Genomic DNA, 17,871 nt, shown 5'->3' on the forward strand with positions numbered 1-17,871 from the left:
TTATCTGAGTATGCATTCAGTTCTTGTCTGTGGTTCATGGAATGTTTTTCATCTCAGCACATTTTGAAAATTAAGATGCAAGTGACAATGAGACATATTTTATTCCATTACAAAATTATAAATACATTTTCTTAATAAACAGAAATGCCAACATCCTGCAACAAACCAGCTGATGGTGGTACTGCAATAAACTGTGTCAGTACTATTTAGTGGATCCTTACTGTAAAACGCTTTTATTTCGCTCTATTTTCAAAGATTTATGCACTACTAAATGAATTCGGTATGAAGTTTAATGATGATTCTTTCATGCTTTTTCTTTTAAACTCTAAAAGGGTTTTCTTGTGTTAAATCACAAAATGTTCCCCTGGTGGTTCCCCTTCATTAGCATGCCTGTTGGTATTGTCATTGTTCAGGTCTCTTTTAGGCAACCAGATTGTTGAGGTATTGAGTGTAGCTTCCCTCTCATTTCTAGGAGACATATCTCACAACAGACTTTCTGGCCTCTGGCTCTCACAGTGCTTCGACCCCTTCTTTCAAGAGCCCCACTCCTAGACAAAGAACTATAGACAACTGAGAGAGAAATGTTTTTTTCTAGAGGTGTGATCCCTAGTTAGTTACGCAATGCCAAGAAGTCATCCCTGAAGTCATATACATACAAGCAGTACTAAAGGGACTCACCATGTTGTATTTATTTCTGTGTTTATGTATGTATGTATGCATGTGTGTGTGTGTGTGTGTGTGTAATGTTATAATCAAAGACAAAATGCCTATAAATTTGAGAAGAAATGCAGAAGAGGGATGGGGAGGGGCTTAAGGGAGGAGACATTGAATGGGATAGAAGGTGGACAATGAAAGGGAAAATGATGTAATTATATTAATTAAAAATATATTTAAAACAAAAATTCACCTGATTTATTTTTTGTTTGAAATTTGCATATTGTGAAATCTGTGACAGTTAAAAAAAACAACTGTCATGAGATAACAGGAAAAAAGCTTAAAATATCTATTTTTGCATCTCATTCTGAGCACAAATACATTCTCAGTGTTATAAATCATTTGCTCACCTTCGTCATTGCTTTTAAGAAACCTAGTACGGTTCTTTAACATACAAAATTCAGTATTTTCATAAAATGAAGCTCTGCAGAGTGATTTCATGACAAATATCTGGGTGGGCAGTTGGTACTGGAGAGATCACAAAGCTTCGCTTGCATCATGGTTGTTATGCCCCTTGTCACTCATGGGACAGAGAGTGGGAAGGGAAATAGAGCAGCTCAGCCCCTGCAGCTCACTGGTCGATCTTTCTTTTTCTTTGCAGAGAATGGGACAGGGAACAAGCTTCCAAAAAGAAGCCCCAGCTTATCCACGCCCTCCGGCGATGCTTTGTCTGGAGATTCGTCTTCTACGGAGTCTTGTTATACCTCGGGGTGAGACTCTCCCTTGTGAATATAGTGTCCGAGTATTAAGATATAATCACTAGTTTTGTGATTACAGAAAGATAAGGGCAATCTTGCAAACAAAGGTTTTTATCATTGTTTTTTGTTTTGTTTTTTTAAATAAAATTCTATTACAAGTCTAAACACAAATGACCGAAAATTCTACAAAAGATAAGTGGAAATTCTTAAAATGTATGTCTTGATTTATAGTTCAAAATTAAAATGGGTCCAGAAAAGCAAGTTACTTGTTTAGGCTCTTTATGAATCCAGATTATAATGCCTTAACGGTATATGAGATTACTGGCACCTTTACTTTTCTGTATTAAAAAAGAGAATGTTAGAAGACAATCTCATGACAAGAATAAGATTCCATTCAGTCAATGATATGGAGGAATGTTCATGATATTTTGATCAATTTAAGTTTTATTTTTAAAAGATTTATTTGACATATATAAATTGTCATCATAAAATATACAGTGTACAATTTCAATATATGTATACAGTCTTTTATGATAAAATGAAGGTAATTAACACATAGATCACTCAATCATTTATCATTTCTTTGTGGTGAGAAAAGTAAAATTCTCTACTGACTGTTGATATATTATTGCTAACTATAGTCACCCTAGTAGGATGTATTCCTTCTGTCTGTGAATTTGTTGCTTGTTACAAAGCTTCCCAACATCCTCGTCCCTACTACCTTACTAGCCTTTGTTATCGTAACTCCTCTTCCAACTCACAGTGAAAATGGGAGAAAGTTTAGCCATTTTAATAAGCTTCTAATAAAAAAAAATAAGCTTCTAATAAACCAATTGGTTGTCAAATATCCAATGCCATTGCTTTACTGTTGTGTATTCTTTCTAGGCATTTTCTTTTTCCTGTTAAATAAGCAAAGATTATTGAAACAGATATAACACTTGTATAGAATGAATGTAGAGGGCATGTATTCAAAATGTGTTTAAATCCTGGTCCTCTGTATTTCATGATGATTGTGGCATAACAATTATTTAGTTGGTTTCAGTACTATAAAAGCACTATAAAAATTGCCTTCACCTATGAAAGGTTAAGAAAAAGGAAATACCATCAGGACCTTATTTCTACAACAGTGACGCAATTTTAAAATCATATTAGCTATGGTACATCCCCACTGACTATGGAGTTGTTTTTAATTTATCTGACTCAGCAGCCAGACATAACATGGTCTTTAATATTTAAGGCTTCCAGCACAGAAGAACAGGCTGCTGAAAACCTAAGTAGGAGAGACAGTTAAAGATAATCTAAGGGAAGCTCAGTGCAGGGAATCTGTAAGTGTATCACTGACAGAATATGATCACCAAAGAGATTTTACTGTAGAATTCATAGGTGTACACTCAGAAGTATTTTTGATTCCATGTTTCCATCGCTACATATAGGTATCAATAGTTCAACTTAAATTAGTTAAAGTACATAAAGGAAACCTAATTCACACAATGCACAGTTCCTATAGTCCCCAGACGGTTATAAAGGATCTGTCTGTTGTAGTCTAAGACAGGCTTTTGAACCCAAGCCCCCTGCTACTGAAGCAAGAATGTTTAGAGGAGTTCTGCTCATGCATGGGCTCTGCCTGGGGCACTCGATCTCCACACATCCCCTCAGTATGAATGCTCTCAGAGAGCAAAGCTTCTAGAGGCTGCTACCTAGGACCACTTCTCATCTCTGTCCCATTCCTGGGACATGTGTGTATGGCCTCTTATTCTATTTCAATTTTGCTGTGTTTCTCTGTTTAATATTAGAATGTTTTCCCTAGACTTTTATGGGCTTTATAACTTTATACTAGTGATTTTTAACTTATTTTTGAGATGTAACCCTGGTTGTCTTGGTTTGTCTGGAATTTTCTCTGTAACACAAGCAGTTTGGAAATCACAGAGAACTAAGTGCTTCTTGCCCCTGAGCACTGAAATAAAGGCATGGGCCACCACGTGTGGACATGTTTTCACTTTTAGCTATTATAATTTTAATTGCTAGATATCTGTGTAATCTTTTTTGTTTTATGCTTTTCTCAGAGGTATAGAAAACTCAATTATTATGCAAGGTGCAGATATATTTGATTTAACTTTATTATTTCACGATTTGCTTATTTAAGGGTGTGTATGTGCATCTGCTTGTCTATATTTTTACCAGATGTGCGCATGTACCACAGAGGCCAAATGAGGTCATTGGGTTCCCTGGGACTTGAATTACAGACAGTTGTAAGCTCCTTTATGTGGGTGCTGGGAACAAAATTCCAAACTCAAGTCCTCTAGAAAAATCATATCCTCTTAACCATGAAGCCATTTCTTCAGCTCCTGTTTATGCCTCATTATGTCATGTTTTACACTCAATATCTATGCCACTTAGAATTTTCTTTCTCCACTGAATTAAGTGCCATGCATTATGAGTTAAATTATTATATATATTTGGACCTTTCACTGGAATTTCCAGATAAATCAGTATACTTTCTTTGTCCTGTGACATGTATACTTGTATGGTTTAATATCCAGTAGCTTAAAATTTCATTTTGTTTTTATTCTTCAAATTCAGAATAATTTCATTTATTGATTTAATAAATACTTATTGCTTAAATATACTCACTAGGAAGGTATTGTATATATCATAACACTTGTAACAACATAGTGAGTCAATATCCTGGTGCAAATTTATTTATTTTTAAAATATACTTGAAATTTTTATGTGATTACATTAATCTTATAAAATAGATTGGGTGAAACATAATCTCTGCAATATTTAGGTTTTTTTAGTTCAGTTAGATTTTTTTCAATGTACTTAATAGTTTCTGGAATCAATCACATTTCATACTAATACAGGTACTTTTTGCTTTTTATATAATTTATAGACTCATTTTTCTTATTATTTTAGCTAGACGTTTCATAAAAATGTTAAGTGGTCATATTAGTCAGTATGTTTTTGTTTCCCTGACTCCAACACTTGTGTTTATTAACTATCCCTGATTCCTGATTCTGGAGGGACATCTTTCTTAGGTTGATAAGCAGTGTTTTTATTCAGCTTTGTGGTAACTTTAACCAGATACAGATGTTGTTTATCAAATCTGTTATTTCATTATTACTGTGATATTTACAGCTTGTTCTGTAGCAGATTGGTATTCTGTTAGTACCACCAGCCCTAATATTCTAAATGTAAAGATATATTAAATGTGCTTACAAGTGAGGGCGATACTATTACTTAGTGGATAAGACATAGCAAGAAACTCATACACGTCACATACTAGCTAGGCATGCATTCCTGAACTAAATCCCCAGGCCTGCAGCATGTCTCTTTTCTTTAACTATAAAGATAAAATCGATATAATTTAGCTACAAGTCTGAGTGTGCCCTTCTGTTTTTGTCTAAACTTTTCTCTATGGTCTGAATATCTACTCAACAGAGACTTACCTGTCTGTCTCTAGAAACATCTGATTATTTGCCAGGTACAGCGGAAGTGATTTAAGTATATGTATGCATCTATAGCGACTTAGAGCTCTGTCTGGAAGTGCATTCAGGCATCCCCTGGTAGACTGCTCTGAGACTTGAATTATTCCCACCGTAAGTGCAAGTCCTTTAGCTAGTTTTTACATGATCACTAACCTAGATGACACTTTTTTTTTTGGTGTGAAGGAAGTGTATGTAGACTGGCCTGGAATTCATAATCTTCCCTTTGCAGCCTTCCTAGATAGGATTAGGGTCATATGTCAGAATTTCTGGCCCCAGAGAGTCTTTTGAACTCACAATGTTGAGTTCTATATCTCTCCTAGCAGAAAAAAATCATCTATGCTCGTAGAAAGAAATGGACCAATGCAATTAGCTTGGGTATTACTGAACCTCTGCATAGTACTTCCAGGGATGATGTTATAGGAGAGACCATTCTAGATTACCAGAGTTTGCCAGTAAGGAGAACTGTCTAAATTATAGAAGTGACCAAGCTGACACAGAGTAAATATACTAGAATGAGAATAGTAAGGAAGAAGTCAAGAACTTGTGAGGGATCCCATCAGATGGGATGTGGATGGCATTGGAAGTGAGGGAAAGAGAGGTGAAGTGATTGTGATTGTGTTTGTGTATAAAGTATTCATGTATGAAATTCTCAAAAATAAATGTAAAAAGGGCTATTTGAATTTTATGATTCTGAATTTATTGTCTTAAACATTAGTATTAAGCTTCTTTTATTTTCTAAGAAAAACAATTAAGAAAATTCTGTTTTGATTTATGCCTGATAAAATTATTAAAATACTTAATTGAATATTATCTTATTTAAAATAGTTTTACATTATTTTTTATTGCTACAGTTCTGTTTGGAGTACTATTTAAGTGTGGTGAAAATGAGGGAACTTTTATTTCTGAAAATAGTCTAAGGAGCAGAGGACATGCAGCTCACATGTTCTAGTGCCGAGTTTTGAAAAGGACTGTGCTTTATAGATTAAACTAGGTATCAGTTACTATTGTTTTCTTTTTCCACACTTAAAAAATGTCATGCGGATCTATGAATGGTTCCATTGTAAATATTAGAGAACATGATACATACAAGAGATTAGGGGAAATGATAGAAGGAGAGAGTCTAGAAGTGCTGGTTTTGCCCTTCAGTGATAACAGCACTATGTGGTAGTGAGGTTTATGCTATGTAATCTACAGACCGTCTTGTCATTGAAGTTTTCCAGTGAAGAAACAACCGGTAACTTACTGTGTGAATATATACTCCTCCAGAGTAATACTGTCAGTGTCCTTGTGAGATGACTTATATTGTTCAAAAGAGGAGTACGTCCTGTTAGTTGAGGCAAGACAAGATCTAATTCATTAGTAGCAATATGTAAAATAGACATGCCGTTCAAGTTAATGCAAGCTATAATTATTGTTGCAACCAAATAAATACACAAATAAGTCTATTATGATAATGAAAGCTGAAAAATATTGAAAAATATCTTGGAGATCGAACATTAGAGATTTTAGTTCAAATTAGTCAATGGAAGTCAACAGAAGAAAAACATACAAGCTTATAACATAACTTGAAATAATCTGTGTTAAAACAAAGCTTTAAAATATTTATTTTTTACTCAAGATGGCATTTGTAGTCTTTCATAATCAAGAATGATTTCTAAGAAATAATTATATATATAGGACAATATGATATTTAATAAAATTTTTAGTTTATAACTTGTCTCTGGTTCTCTCTCACCTTACAAAACAATCAAGATTATAACAGCTCAAAAATAGAAATGGCACATTTGTCTCAATGCAGGAATACATAAACTGATGTATTCATAAGAAGGCATGTTAGATAAAATTTAGAACAAATGAGGTAATTATATGATATGTATAGGGATAAATACATAATACATGTAAAAAAGTGCTTTTAGGTTTTTAACAAAAGCATATTCTGAGGACCTTTATGACATTTAAAAATCACATTTACTCCATATCATCCTATATGTGCCTGCTTAGTCTCTAATATAATTCAACACCTAAATATGTTAAAGATGTTTAGCTATGTAATAAAAATATGATACATGTGTAAGATATACACTAAGAAATATTTTATAAAATCAAGTTTTATTTATTAGATATCACAAACAATTGGTATATTATAACTAGGTAAGAGGTTAGAAATTCTTTTTGATACCTGCCTTTTCATTTGGCATAATTCAAAACCATTTAAAACATGGCATGTAAAAGGAAAGAATTATATTTCATTTTTGTGATTATCTTGGGAGCTTCTTTAAAGGTTTGAATCTTCTCTTCTATTCAAAGCTTTGAATTATCTATTCTGAAACGAAGTTCTGTATATAAAGTAGTGAATGAGCAGCTACACAAAGCCAATGATCAGTGACAGATTGTAATTCCCTGTGGGGAGGGAGATGATGTGGGGACTTGTGGGGCAGGTAGTATTGGCACTTGAGACTTGGAAAAGTCATCATAGAGAACAATGAAAAGCAAATTAACTGTAAGAGCTAGGATTTCTGAGTAGCACTGGGGTGGGTCAGCCAGACTTAGAGAGATACACATTAGAAATACAACCCTTTTAATTAACATCACATCTCTATTAATCTTGCAAGATTCAGCCATAAATTTCTATTTTACTAAGTTAACATAAAACAAACATTGACAGATAATGTTTTTTCCTAATTTAAAGGCTGTTTATCTAAATGGATGAGATTTATGGTTTCTGGGTTCAAATCCATCCATGTACATTTAGTAGGGATGATGGACTGGTTGGGTTGCTTGGTTTGTAATCAGTTTTGGACTGTTGAGAAGTTTAAGGGTTTGTTGGAAACTGGCCCGAGGTAGAGTGCTCTAATGTACACCTTTACTGAAGCCCGTGCACAGCTCTACACTAGGAGTACCCTAGTGGCTGGATTTAAATACCAGCGGTGCTGGCATGTTTTTCCCTCCTGACTCCAGCTCCACTCAATGGCAATAGTCTTGAGAAACTGCTCCTTCTCAACATAATGCCACAGCTCAAAATACTTAGAGAAGTTCATTTTGAAATTGCATACTGCCTTGCTTTCGTTGGCCTCCATTTTTTCATTTGTCTGCCTCGTGAAAACAGTTCCTACATAGTCTGCGAGTTGTGAAATCTTCTGGGACATATTTTAGGAATGGTTTTGTGACATGTAGCTGTTATTATAATGCCCCATGTCATCAAGTACCCCTTTACAATATAGTCACTATTCGTGCAGGTTTTAGTGAACACCCCACACAAACCTGTCTCTAAATGACTTTTTCTGTAAACTTATAACCAAGTCTTATTTCAGAGGATGCACAAAGACACCATCAGCAGTTACAGATTGTCTGGCCTTCTCTGTAAAGTTATTATAAATCCTTGGTAAAGATAAAATTTTCAACTTTAAATGTGAGAATATTTTAGGAATAGGAAATGACACTTAATCTCTGTTTTCTCCTTCTGTAGGAAGTCACCAAGGCTGTCCAGCCTGTCTTGCTAGGAAGAATCATAGCATCCTATGATCCAGACAACACGGAGGAGCGTTCCATTGCCATTTACCTAGGCATAGGCTTATGCCTCCTCTTCATTGTCAGGACACTGCTTCTGCACCCAGCTATTTTTGGCCTTCATCACATTGGAATGCAGATGAGAATAGCCATGTTTAGCTTGATTTATAAGAAGGTAATACTTTTTGGAAGATGTTATTTGATTGGTCTTGTTTTATTATTTTAGTGCTGGAGATTAAATTCAGGATTTCTTGTATGCCAGGCAAGTTCTTTGCTGGGCTTGCTGCTCAGCACAGTCTTAGGTATTCTACATGGCATGTTCTCAGTGCCCTGAGGAAGAGCTTGTACAAGAATAAGTGTGAATACTCATTCCAGTTTTACATGCCTGTGAAATAAATGGCAGGTTTAAGTATTGTTCTGCGTTATCTATCCTTGTTAATGCAAATTCATTCAATAGATTCAATAAATACCTTCTGCAAATTGCCTATATTGCAGATGTCATAGTTTAGGGGAAGAATTTGAGTAGTTTTGTGGTTTTTGTAATTCCCAGGGCTTTACACATAATAGACAAATGTTGTAGCAGTAACCTAAATCACCATCAATTTTTGAATCCTCTTTTTGTTAGTTAAAATAACAAATACTACAAAACTCATTGAGTAAATATCTTATGATAAAATACTATCTATTTTTACTAACAGTAATATATCACTGTTAATGATAACCTAAGCAATATATTTCCACCTTAGCCAACTGCCACAGATGGTGACAGTGTCACAGTAGTGATATTCATTCACCTTCTTTCTTTGAGTTTGATTTTTGTCATCCAGTGAGTTATCCAGCTTTATAACATTTTAAAAATAGCATATACATTGAGATAATATGAACTTACTTTACTTTTGACTGTCTAGGCATTATTTAAATAGACTCAAATGAACATTAAGTTACCTAAATGTTGTCTTAAATTTTGTCAAAGTTCAAGTCATTTCAATGGCATGTGCTTTTAATAATCTGTGTATGTGACTTCATTGCTCTACCAAGTGATCAAAGAAAGATATACTTTGATGGCATTTAGATATTACCGTATTCTTTGTTATTTTCTTTCTTCAGCAACAAATAACATATATTTGGCTTATAAGAGCTATGGGCCTGAAATTGACCTCTAACAAATAATCCATGATACCACTATAGTACATACTCAAGGACAATTGTGTTATAAAATCTTGATAGCTATACTTTATTGCTTAAAAATGCTTTTATGGAGGCAAAGGAGAACAAAACAAGTCAGAGTTTAACTGAATTTCTTATGCTATGAAACTATCAATTCATAAGTTCCATGAAAACATGTTGAATAATCAAGAAAAACTATAGAGATTATTTGGAATATAGAATCTATCAAACTTGCTATCAAAGAAAATTGAATTTACTTTAATAAATATTTGTTAAAACTACTTATTATAATGATAATAACTAAGCATATGTATATTGTGCTAATGAATTATTTAAAGGTATCTAATTGTATTTACCCTTAACTTTCTGCTGTAGGTGCTATTGCCTATAAATTCTTTAAGGAATTTTAAACCTATAAAGAAAGATCAATAAATAAAAGGTACATCACAACTTCAAAATAGATAGGTCACAGTCTTGGAAAGTGTTTTCCAAGTAATTAGGTAAAACAAAAAGTATGGAAACATAATATTGAGGCAAAAAACATACAAAATAAACTAAAGAGGATGGTTAATTTGTAATCAAGTCCTCATGTAAAATTTAGCACAAATCTAGTAATACATGTGCTAAATAATTTTAGACATTAGTAAAGAATTTGAAGCTGTTACATATATATTTCCCTCTCAACATCAACTTGTGATTGCTGATTATTTAGTTCATCTCACAGACCACTTTTTAAAAAATATTTACTGTATTCCTTTTATTCTTGTGTATTCTTCATACACAGCCCAGTACATCACCCCCAAAGTTTCATCTCTCTCTACTCCTCACAGTCAGTCCCTGGAAACCTTCCTCTCTCCTAGATCTACTTCTCCATTTCCATGTCATAAAAAAGCAGGGTTCTTTCTTTCCTTCTCTTGTAGTTCTTTTTTGAAAATCTGGTAGAATTCTACCATGTATCTGTCTGATGTGGGCATTTTCATTTGGAAGGTTTTTAGTTACCATTTCTGTCTTTGTATTTGTTATGGTTCTGCTTATGTTGTTGGTTTGATCTTTGTTTAACTTTGGTGGCTTCTGCAAATCTACAGTCTTCCATTTCTTTTTATTCATTTTCTTTTAAATTCTATTTTTCTTGAATATTTTATATATTTACATTTCTAATGCAAGCTCCTTTTCCCCCCTCTCTAATAACCCCTCCTGCTCCCCCTGCTTCCACAAGGATGCTCCCACTCCCACCCATCCACTGGAAGTCTTTGACCTACTTATACTTGAGTTTTATACAAGGAGATAAGAATGGGTCAATTTGCATTCTTCTACATGCTGACCTCCAGTTGAACCAGCACCATTTGTTGAAAATGTTGTCTTTTTTCCACTATGGTTTCCATTGGATCCTTTGTCAAAGATCAAGTGACCATAGGTGTGTGGGTTCATTTCTGGGTCATCAATTCCATTCCATTGATAGACCTGCCTGTCTCTGTACCAGTACCATACAGTTTTTGTCAAAACTGCTTTGTTATACAACTTGAGGTGAGGGATGGCGATTCCCCTACAAGTTCTTTTATTATTGAGAATAGTTTTTGCTCTCCTGGGCTTTCTGCTTTTCCAAATGCATTTGCAAATTGCTCTTTCTAATTCTATGAAGAAATGAGTTGGAATTTTGATGAGGATTTCATCAAATCTGTGGATTGCATTCTGTAAGATGGCCATTTTTTCCATATTAATCCTGCCTATCCATGATCATGGAAGATCTTGCCATCTTCTGAGATCTTTTTCGATTTCTTTCTTCAGTGACTTGAAGTTCTTGTCATTCAGATCTTTCATTTGTTTGGTTAGAGTCCTATGAAGGTATTTTATATTATGTGTGACTATTGTATAGGGTGTCATTTCTCTAAATTTCTTTCTCAGCCTGTTTATCTTTTCAGTAGAGGAAGGCTACTGATTTGTTTGATTTAATTTCATATCCAGCCACTTTACTGAAGTTTTTTATCAGCTGTAGGAATTCTCTGGTGAAATTTTTTGGGTCACTTAATTATACTATCATATCATCTGCAAATAGTGATATTTTAACTTTTTCCTTTCCAATTTGAATCCCTTGACTGCCTTCTGTTGTCTGATTGCTCTGGCTAGGACTTCAAGAACTATATTCAATAAGTAGGGAGAGAGTGGGCAGCCTTGTCTAGTCCCTGATTTTAGTGGGATCGCTTCAAGTTTCTCTCCATTTAGTTTGTTGTTGGCTACTGGTTTGCTGTATATTGCTTTTACTATGTTTAGGTATGGGCCTTGAATTCCTCATCTTTTCAAGACTTTTATAATGAAGGGGTGTTTAATTTTGTCAATTGCTTTTTCAGCATTTAATGAAATGATCATGTGGTATGGTTTTTTTTCCTTGAGTTTATTTATATTATTCTGATAGGTCTGTGTTTAGTAGCTACTTGACCTTTTTCCCTTACTTCTTTTAATAGTCTTTGTTTTGTGTATTTGGTGTTTTTACTATTATGTGACTGGAGGAATTTTTTTCTGGTCCAATCTGTTTGAAGTTCTGTAGGCTTCTTGTATGTTCATGGGCATCTCTTTCTTTAGGTTCAAGAAGTTAACCTGTGGGCTGTGGGCTTAGAAGGGAGAGTGCTCCTGGCAAACTAGCTCTCTCTGAGCAGGTTTTGTGTCTGAGAACAGCCTTAGCTCCGGGTGTGGAGACAGACCACATTTAACTTCCCTGTATTGGCTCATCACCAGAGAGTATGGGTGCATCTTCAGGGTGCTCTAGTTGGTCCCTAATTGTGCTTTGCCTCTGCTCTTCCCATGTCTTAGATCCATTCTCATAACCATCCTGTGCAGGTTCATGGCAAGGACATAGAGGATCCTTCCAACAATATTTACAATTTTATATTAGGGAAATTCACTCCACTTAAAATTCTGAAACCAAATATGTTATACTCAAAATAATGAATAAAAACAGAAATTGAACTTTGCCCATTAATTTGAAGATCATGAAAATAAGTGAATAAATATTTGCTATGTGCTATGCATGAAGCTCCATGCTTTAGCCTGTGTATAACTTTACCTGACACTGAAATTCCTTCTAAACACATGTAATCTACCTCAATGAGTTCTCCCTCTTTTCTTATTGGTCTAATTATTTTTCTTTTTTTTTTTTTTTCGGAGCTGGGGACTGAACCCAGGGCCTTGTGCTTGCTAGGCAAGCGCTCTACCATTGAGCTAAATCCCCAACCCCCTAATATTTTTTAATTAACCACTCATTCCTTCTTCGTCTTTGCTTCTCTACAATATATCTATAAAATCTTTCATATTTTTAATCCAACATATGAGCACATTCTGTCTTTCTTAACTAATTTCTCTCTCTCTCTCTCTCTCTCTCTCACATACACACACACACACACACACACACACACACACACACACACACACACACACACACTAGAATGTGTTACTCCCAGGCAAGAATTGTTTTTTTTAATAAATGTTAATTCCTGATGCATAGAGAACAATGGTTTACATCTATTAGATAGTCAACAAATATGTGATGAATTTAAACAAATAATAAATGGGTGCTTTGCTGCTGAATCCAACTAACAGAAAATAAGTAATTAAATTTCACAGGCAAAGGATTACTCTCTTTCATGATCATACTTTATCTAATAATGTTAAAACATTAATTTATAGGTAAGTAAATAAATGTTTTAATCAATGCTCTTCCATATTTTTCCCTTTGTAATATTTGGAGACATTGTTTTGTTAACATAAAAATATTGATTCAGTTATTCATAACATACTTTTGCTGAACTTAAGTACTTTTGTTCCAAAGAATTAGTGAAGGACTTTATGAAAAAAACTAAGGAAAGAATTCACTGCCTTAGGGTCAATCTTTTATTTCTAAACTTATAAATATTTTTCATTGTTTGACATCTTCAAATATTTACATAATTAAGTTTAGTTATCTTTCATTCCCTATTCTTTCCCTCTGGAACTAGTCATAGCAAGTACCCTCCTACTTTCACGTCTTTTTGTGTGTGGTCCGTTGAGTTTCATGAGATCATAGGTAGGAGGTTATTTAGTGGATCAAGGGCAGCTTATATGTATTGTAGACATAAGAACAGAATATGACAACTGCTCCCTAACAACCATGAGCCTGCCCCACCCATCCTAAAACGTTTACCATGTACAGATAACCTCAGCTTTCATGAGTTCATGATTGCAAGTGATATGTGCCATAGCAAAGATGTCTGCTACTGTATATCTTTCTCCAGCTCAACTCCTAAGTTCTTCAGCCTTCTCATTTACGACAAGAATTCTATCACCACTTGCCCCTGGCTAGGTTTCTGCAGTCACCAGGACCCACTATAGTAAGAAAATTTTCTGATAACAGCTGGGTGCGAGCTCTATTCTCTATGGTATAAATATGAGTAGTGAGAAGGTAGCAGAATAACAGTTACTTGTACACCCTCCGCAGTCAAAGACCTCCCTAGCTAGAGACTCCTATTCATTGTTACAGAACCAAATATAACTTCCCTTTGTGGAGTAGGCCATATATACAATCAGAAAGCAACCAGTAACCTCCATAAGAACCATATTACTGTTATAGTATAGGACACATTTTACAAAGATAGGTAGTAAGTATAGCTTATACGAGTCACAGATGAGTAATGCTGATTATGCTCTTTCTACCGGCACTTGCATATGCTTCAGTACTAGGGACCAGTAGGAAGGAAGCTTGCATTTCAGCTCCATGTCCTGTGACCAGAGCATACAATACTTTTAACATCAGGTTCTTACTATTAAGTTCAGGTAGGCAACCAAGAGCACTGGGAAAAGCTTGTGTTGTTTGAGGCACCTCTGAGATCTACCTGGACAGTCTCTCATAGGGAGATATCCCCTGCCCAGCACTAGGACTTTTGTGTGATTATTCATGATATCTGAGAGGAATATTATCTAAGGAATACCTCTGTTAAAACATTTTAAAGATTACATATATTTCTTAGAACTGTACAGTAGTGATACTCAAATGGTAAATTTTGAAATCAGATATATAATTTTTATACATGTCCAAGTATTATTAACTAATTTCTCAAGGCATGATACATATTATAGGCAAGACAAACAAAAATAATGTTTACAAATCTCTATATTAAATCATCTTGATAATTAAAATTTGGCAACACACTTCTTTACCACATGGCATGGCATATCTTTGACAGAGACAGATTATGAGTAAATGAGTCTCTGCCAGAGTATTTCTGTATTCTGATTAGATTGTATTACTGCAAGTTCTATCCTCTCCCCAAGGGCCCATGTGGAACTCCATTCTGTGAAAGCTAGTTTAGTTAAAACTAGCTAATGCCATTTCTGAAGTCACTCAACAGAGAATGCCTCCGTCATTTAAAGTACAGAGAAGATGACTGTCCACCTTACTGCTTTGTAAATTCTCACACTTCACTTGGGCCCCTGGACATCCCTCACCTGTCCTGAACCTGGTGTCTGACATGCAAGCATTTATAAAGTCATTAGATGGTATTTTTTAAGTAACCTTATAAAATAGTAGTTTTCAAGATGCCTTTTAAAATATATTTAGTTTTAGATATATGAACATATATTTAGTTTTAGATATGTGAACTACTACTACCTGCTATTCTTCATGCTGCTACTGTCTTCCCACGCCATTGCATGCATATGTCTCTACCTTAAGTAGACCTCAACCCTGGCCTCCATTTTCATCTCTAATATGTAATACTATCCTCCTCCTCTCTCTGTAACTTTCTTACTTTTGCCAACATATTGTTACACTTAATATTCTAAAAATTAATAGCTGAGATCCTCATATAGGGAAGAACTGGTAACATTTATCCTTTTGGGTCTGGCTTACCTGACTCAGTGTAATATTTGTTTTTTGTTTAAAAAAAAAAGACAAATCCCCAAAACTCAAACAAAAATACTTAAAACGACAACAAAAATCTTACATTTTGCAAATGGAAATACAATGTCATTCTTATTGTCAAAGACAAAAAAGTTTCTATACGACAGAAAATATCCAAATGTAAATATTTCAATATAATATTTGTTTTTAAGTTGAATATTTACAGAGCTGATAAAGTATAAAACTAACAAATACCAAACAAGGTTGACCCCTCTGCTTAAGACACATGCAGTCACATCTTTCTAAAGTGTTAGTTATGAATGCATTTTATGTTTGTTTGTTGATATCACTTAACATGCAATTTTTTTCCTTTAGACTTTAAAGTTGTCAAGCCGTGTTCTTGATAAAATAAGTATTGGACAACTTATTAGTCTTCTTTCCAACAACCTGAACAAATTTGATGAAGTATGTACCCATTGATTTAATGTTATATGTATTTCATTAGAACTCAAACAATTCTAAAGAAAGCTTTACTTTGCATTAGATAACAGTGATGAGTTCTAGAGTCCCACCCTTACCTAGTTTGGCTATTTCTGGAAACTGGGAAAGCTTAGTTTGTAGCAGAGCACCATTCTGAGGTCAGGTAAAATTGCCCAACTCAAACATACCTCAGCTTGCTCTTAATAATGGTTTTCAAAACTTAATCCTTATCAGACTTAGTTTGCTTCCTTTTAGTATAATACTTTAAATTGTTATTTAATTTGGCTAAATATGATACTCTGAGCCATTCTTGTTCTGTGCTGTCTTATGTCACAAGTAAATTCAAGGTCCTTGAGGACAGATACCATGTTTTATTTATCTTTGCATTTCTAGTATTTAATATAGCAAGTGTTAAATAAAGTTACTGTTGAATTGAGTACTTGTTCCCACATGTTCTATATGATGACCCTAGCTTCATTTTAAAAGGGCATTAATAAAACCTGGGCACAATTTTAAAGATGTACTATCTCAATTCCATGGTTAAAAACAATGCAGCAACTGTGCATCAATTAAGCCCAATACATACATTGTAGTATTCTCAGAACTGTGAATTTCGTGATTGGATAGATCTCCAGTGCTCTTTTCTTCCATATGTGTTTCTTCACTTGGGTTTCAGGGTAGAGTGTAATACGCCACTTGATTTTCTCTATGTTTTTATTTTTCAGGGACTTGCCTTGGCACATTTTATATGGATTGCTCCTTTACAAGTGGTTCTTCTGATGGGGCTTCTCTGGGACTTGTTACAGTTCTCAGCCTTCTGTGGCCTTGGTTTACTGATAGTCTTGGTTATTTTTCAAGCTATCTTAGGGAAGATGATGGTGAAGTACAGGTAGTGATCTTTGTCAAAGTCTGAAGGAATTTGAATTGAGCTTCTCTATGCCCTGACAATAAAGCCCTGCCATATCACTTAGAAGGAATTATTTAATTGTATAAATAATTATTTCTATAGCAAAAGGGTAATTATTTTCTCTATTGGTCTACAGAATTTCTTTGTGCAGATTTTAAGATTCAGTACATTTTTATAGTCATTAAACTTAGGTAAAATGGATATTGCACCTATATGAACTGGAAGGAATGCCTAAATTCTGTATGGAGTGACCTGGCCTCTTCCACTCCATATTGTAGACCATTCTACCAAAGCTTTTATTACTTGTATTGGTCATATGAGTTATGCGATGTGCTTATTACGGAGAATTTGTAGTTTGCATGTTTCAATGTGATAGAAAGTTAAAAATCTGGGACACAGACAGAATTTTGTTTAAGTTTGTATATACTTTCATTTGCCTCATGAAATGGAAGTGATCACCTCTTAGAGACTTTGTGTAGGATTGGATTAGAGACATTGTCCAATGTTCATCTATTGTGGGTATCTGACATTCTGGAGACATGTGCTAAATGGTACAATTCAATTCATTTTTTTTCTTCCTGTTTTTCTGAGACAGGGCTTCTCTCTGTGGCCTTGGCTGTCCAGGAACTCACTCTATCGGCCAAGCTAATCTAGAATTCAAGAGATCTGCCTGACTTTGCCTCTTGAGTGCTAGAATTAAAAGTGTATTCTACCTGGCTAGACTTTTCTGTGTTACCAACTGTTTAATAACAATGTTTGTGTAATAAAAATATGGAATTTCTTAAAAAATTTGAATAGTTACTAGTAGGTAATTTAACTTGTTTCAGTTATTGATTGGTCAATCAATTGATTGGTTTACAGAGATAAAAGAGCTGCAAAGATCAATGAAAGACTTGTGATCACATCAGAAGTTATTGACAATATCTATTCTGTTAAGGCATATTGTTGGGAATCAGCGATGGAGAAGATAATTGAAAGCTTGAGAGAGTAAGTTGACATAATTACAATATTGGTCCAATTTTATATTTAACATTTAAAACTGAC

At 34.4% G+C, this 17,871-nt stretch overlaps 1 protein-coding gene across 6 annotated transcripts in view; it reads left to right on the forward strand.

Moving 5' to 3' along the window:
- The window catches only part of Cftr (CF transmembrane conductance regulator), a 272,563-nt gene that overhangs the window by 148,287 nt on the left and 106,405 nt on the right, over positions 1-17,871 (forward strand). For all 6 annotated transcript variants that reach the window (XM_063285515.1, XM_063285514.1, XM_063285513.1 and 3 more), the window contains 5 exons: positions 1,316-1,424; positions 8,367-8,582; positions 15,816-15,905; positions 16,646-16,809; positions 17,689-17,814. In XM_063285515.1, coding sequence (XP_063141585.1) covers positions 8,541-8,582; positions 15,816-15,905; positions 16,646-16,809; positions 17,689-17,814 — 422 coding nt within the window. In that variant the 5' untranslated portion in view covers positions 1,316-1,424; positions 8,367-8,540. The remainder of the gene's footprint in view (positions 1-1,315; positions 1,425-8,366; positions 8,583-15,815; positions 15,906-16,645; positions 16,810-17,688; positions 17,815-17,871) is intronic.

Source organism: Rattus norvegicus, chromosome 4 (genome assembly GCF_036323735.1).
Source record: "Rattus norvegicus strain BN/NHsdMcwi chromosome 4, GRCr8, whole genome shotgun sequence".
Classification (NCBI taxonomy): Eukaryota; Metazoa; Chordata; class Mammalia; order Rodentia; family Muridae; genus Rattus; species Rattus norvegicus.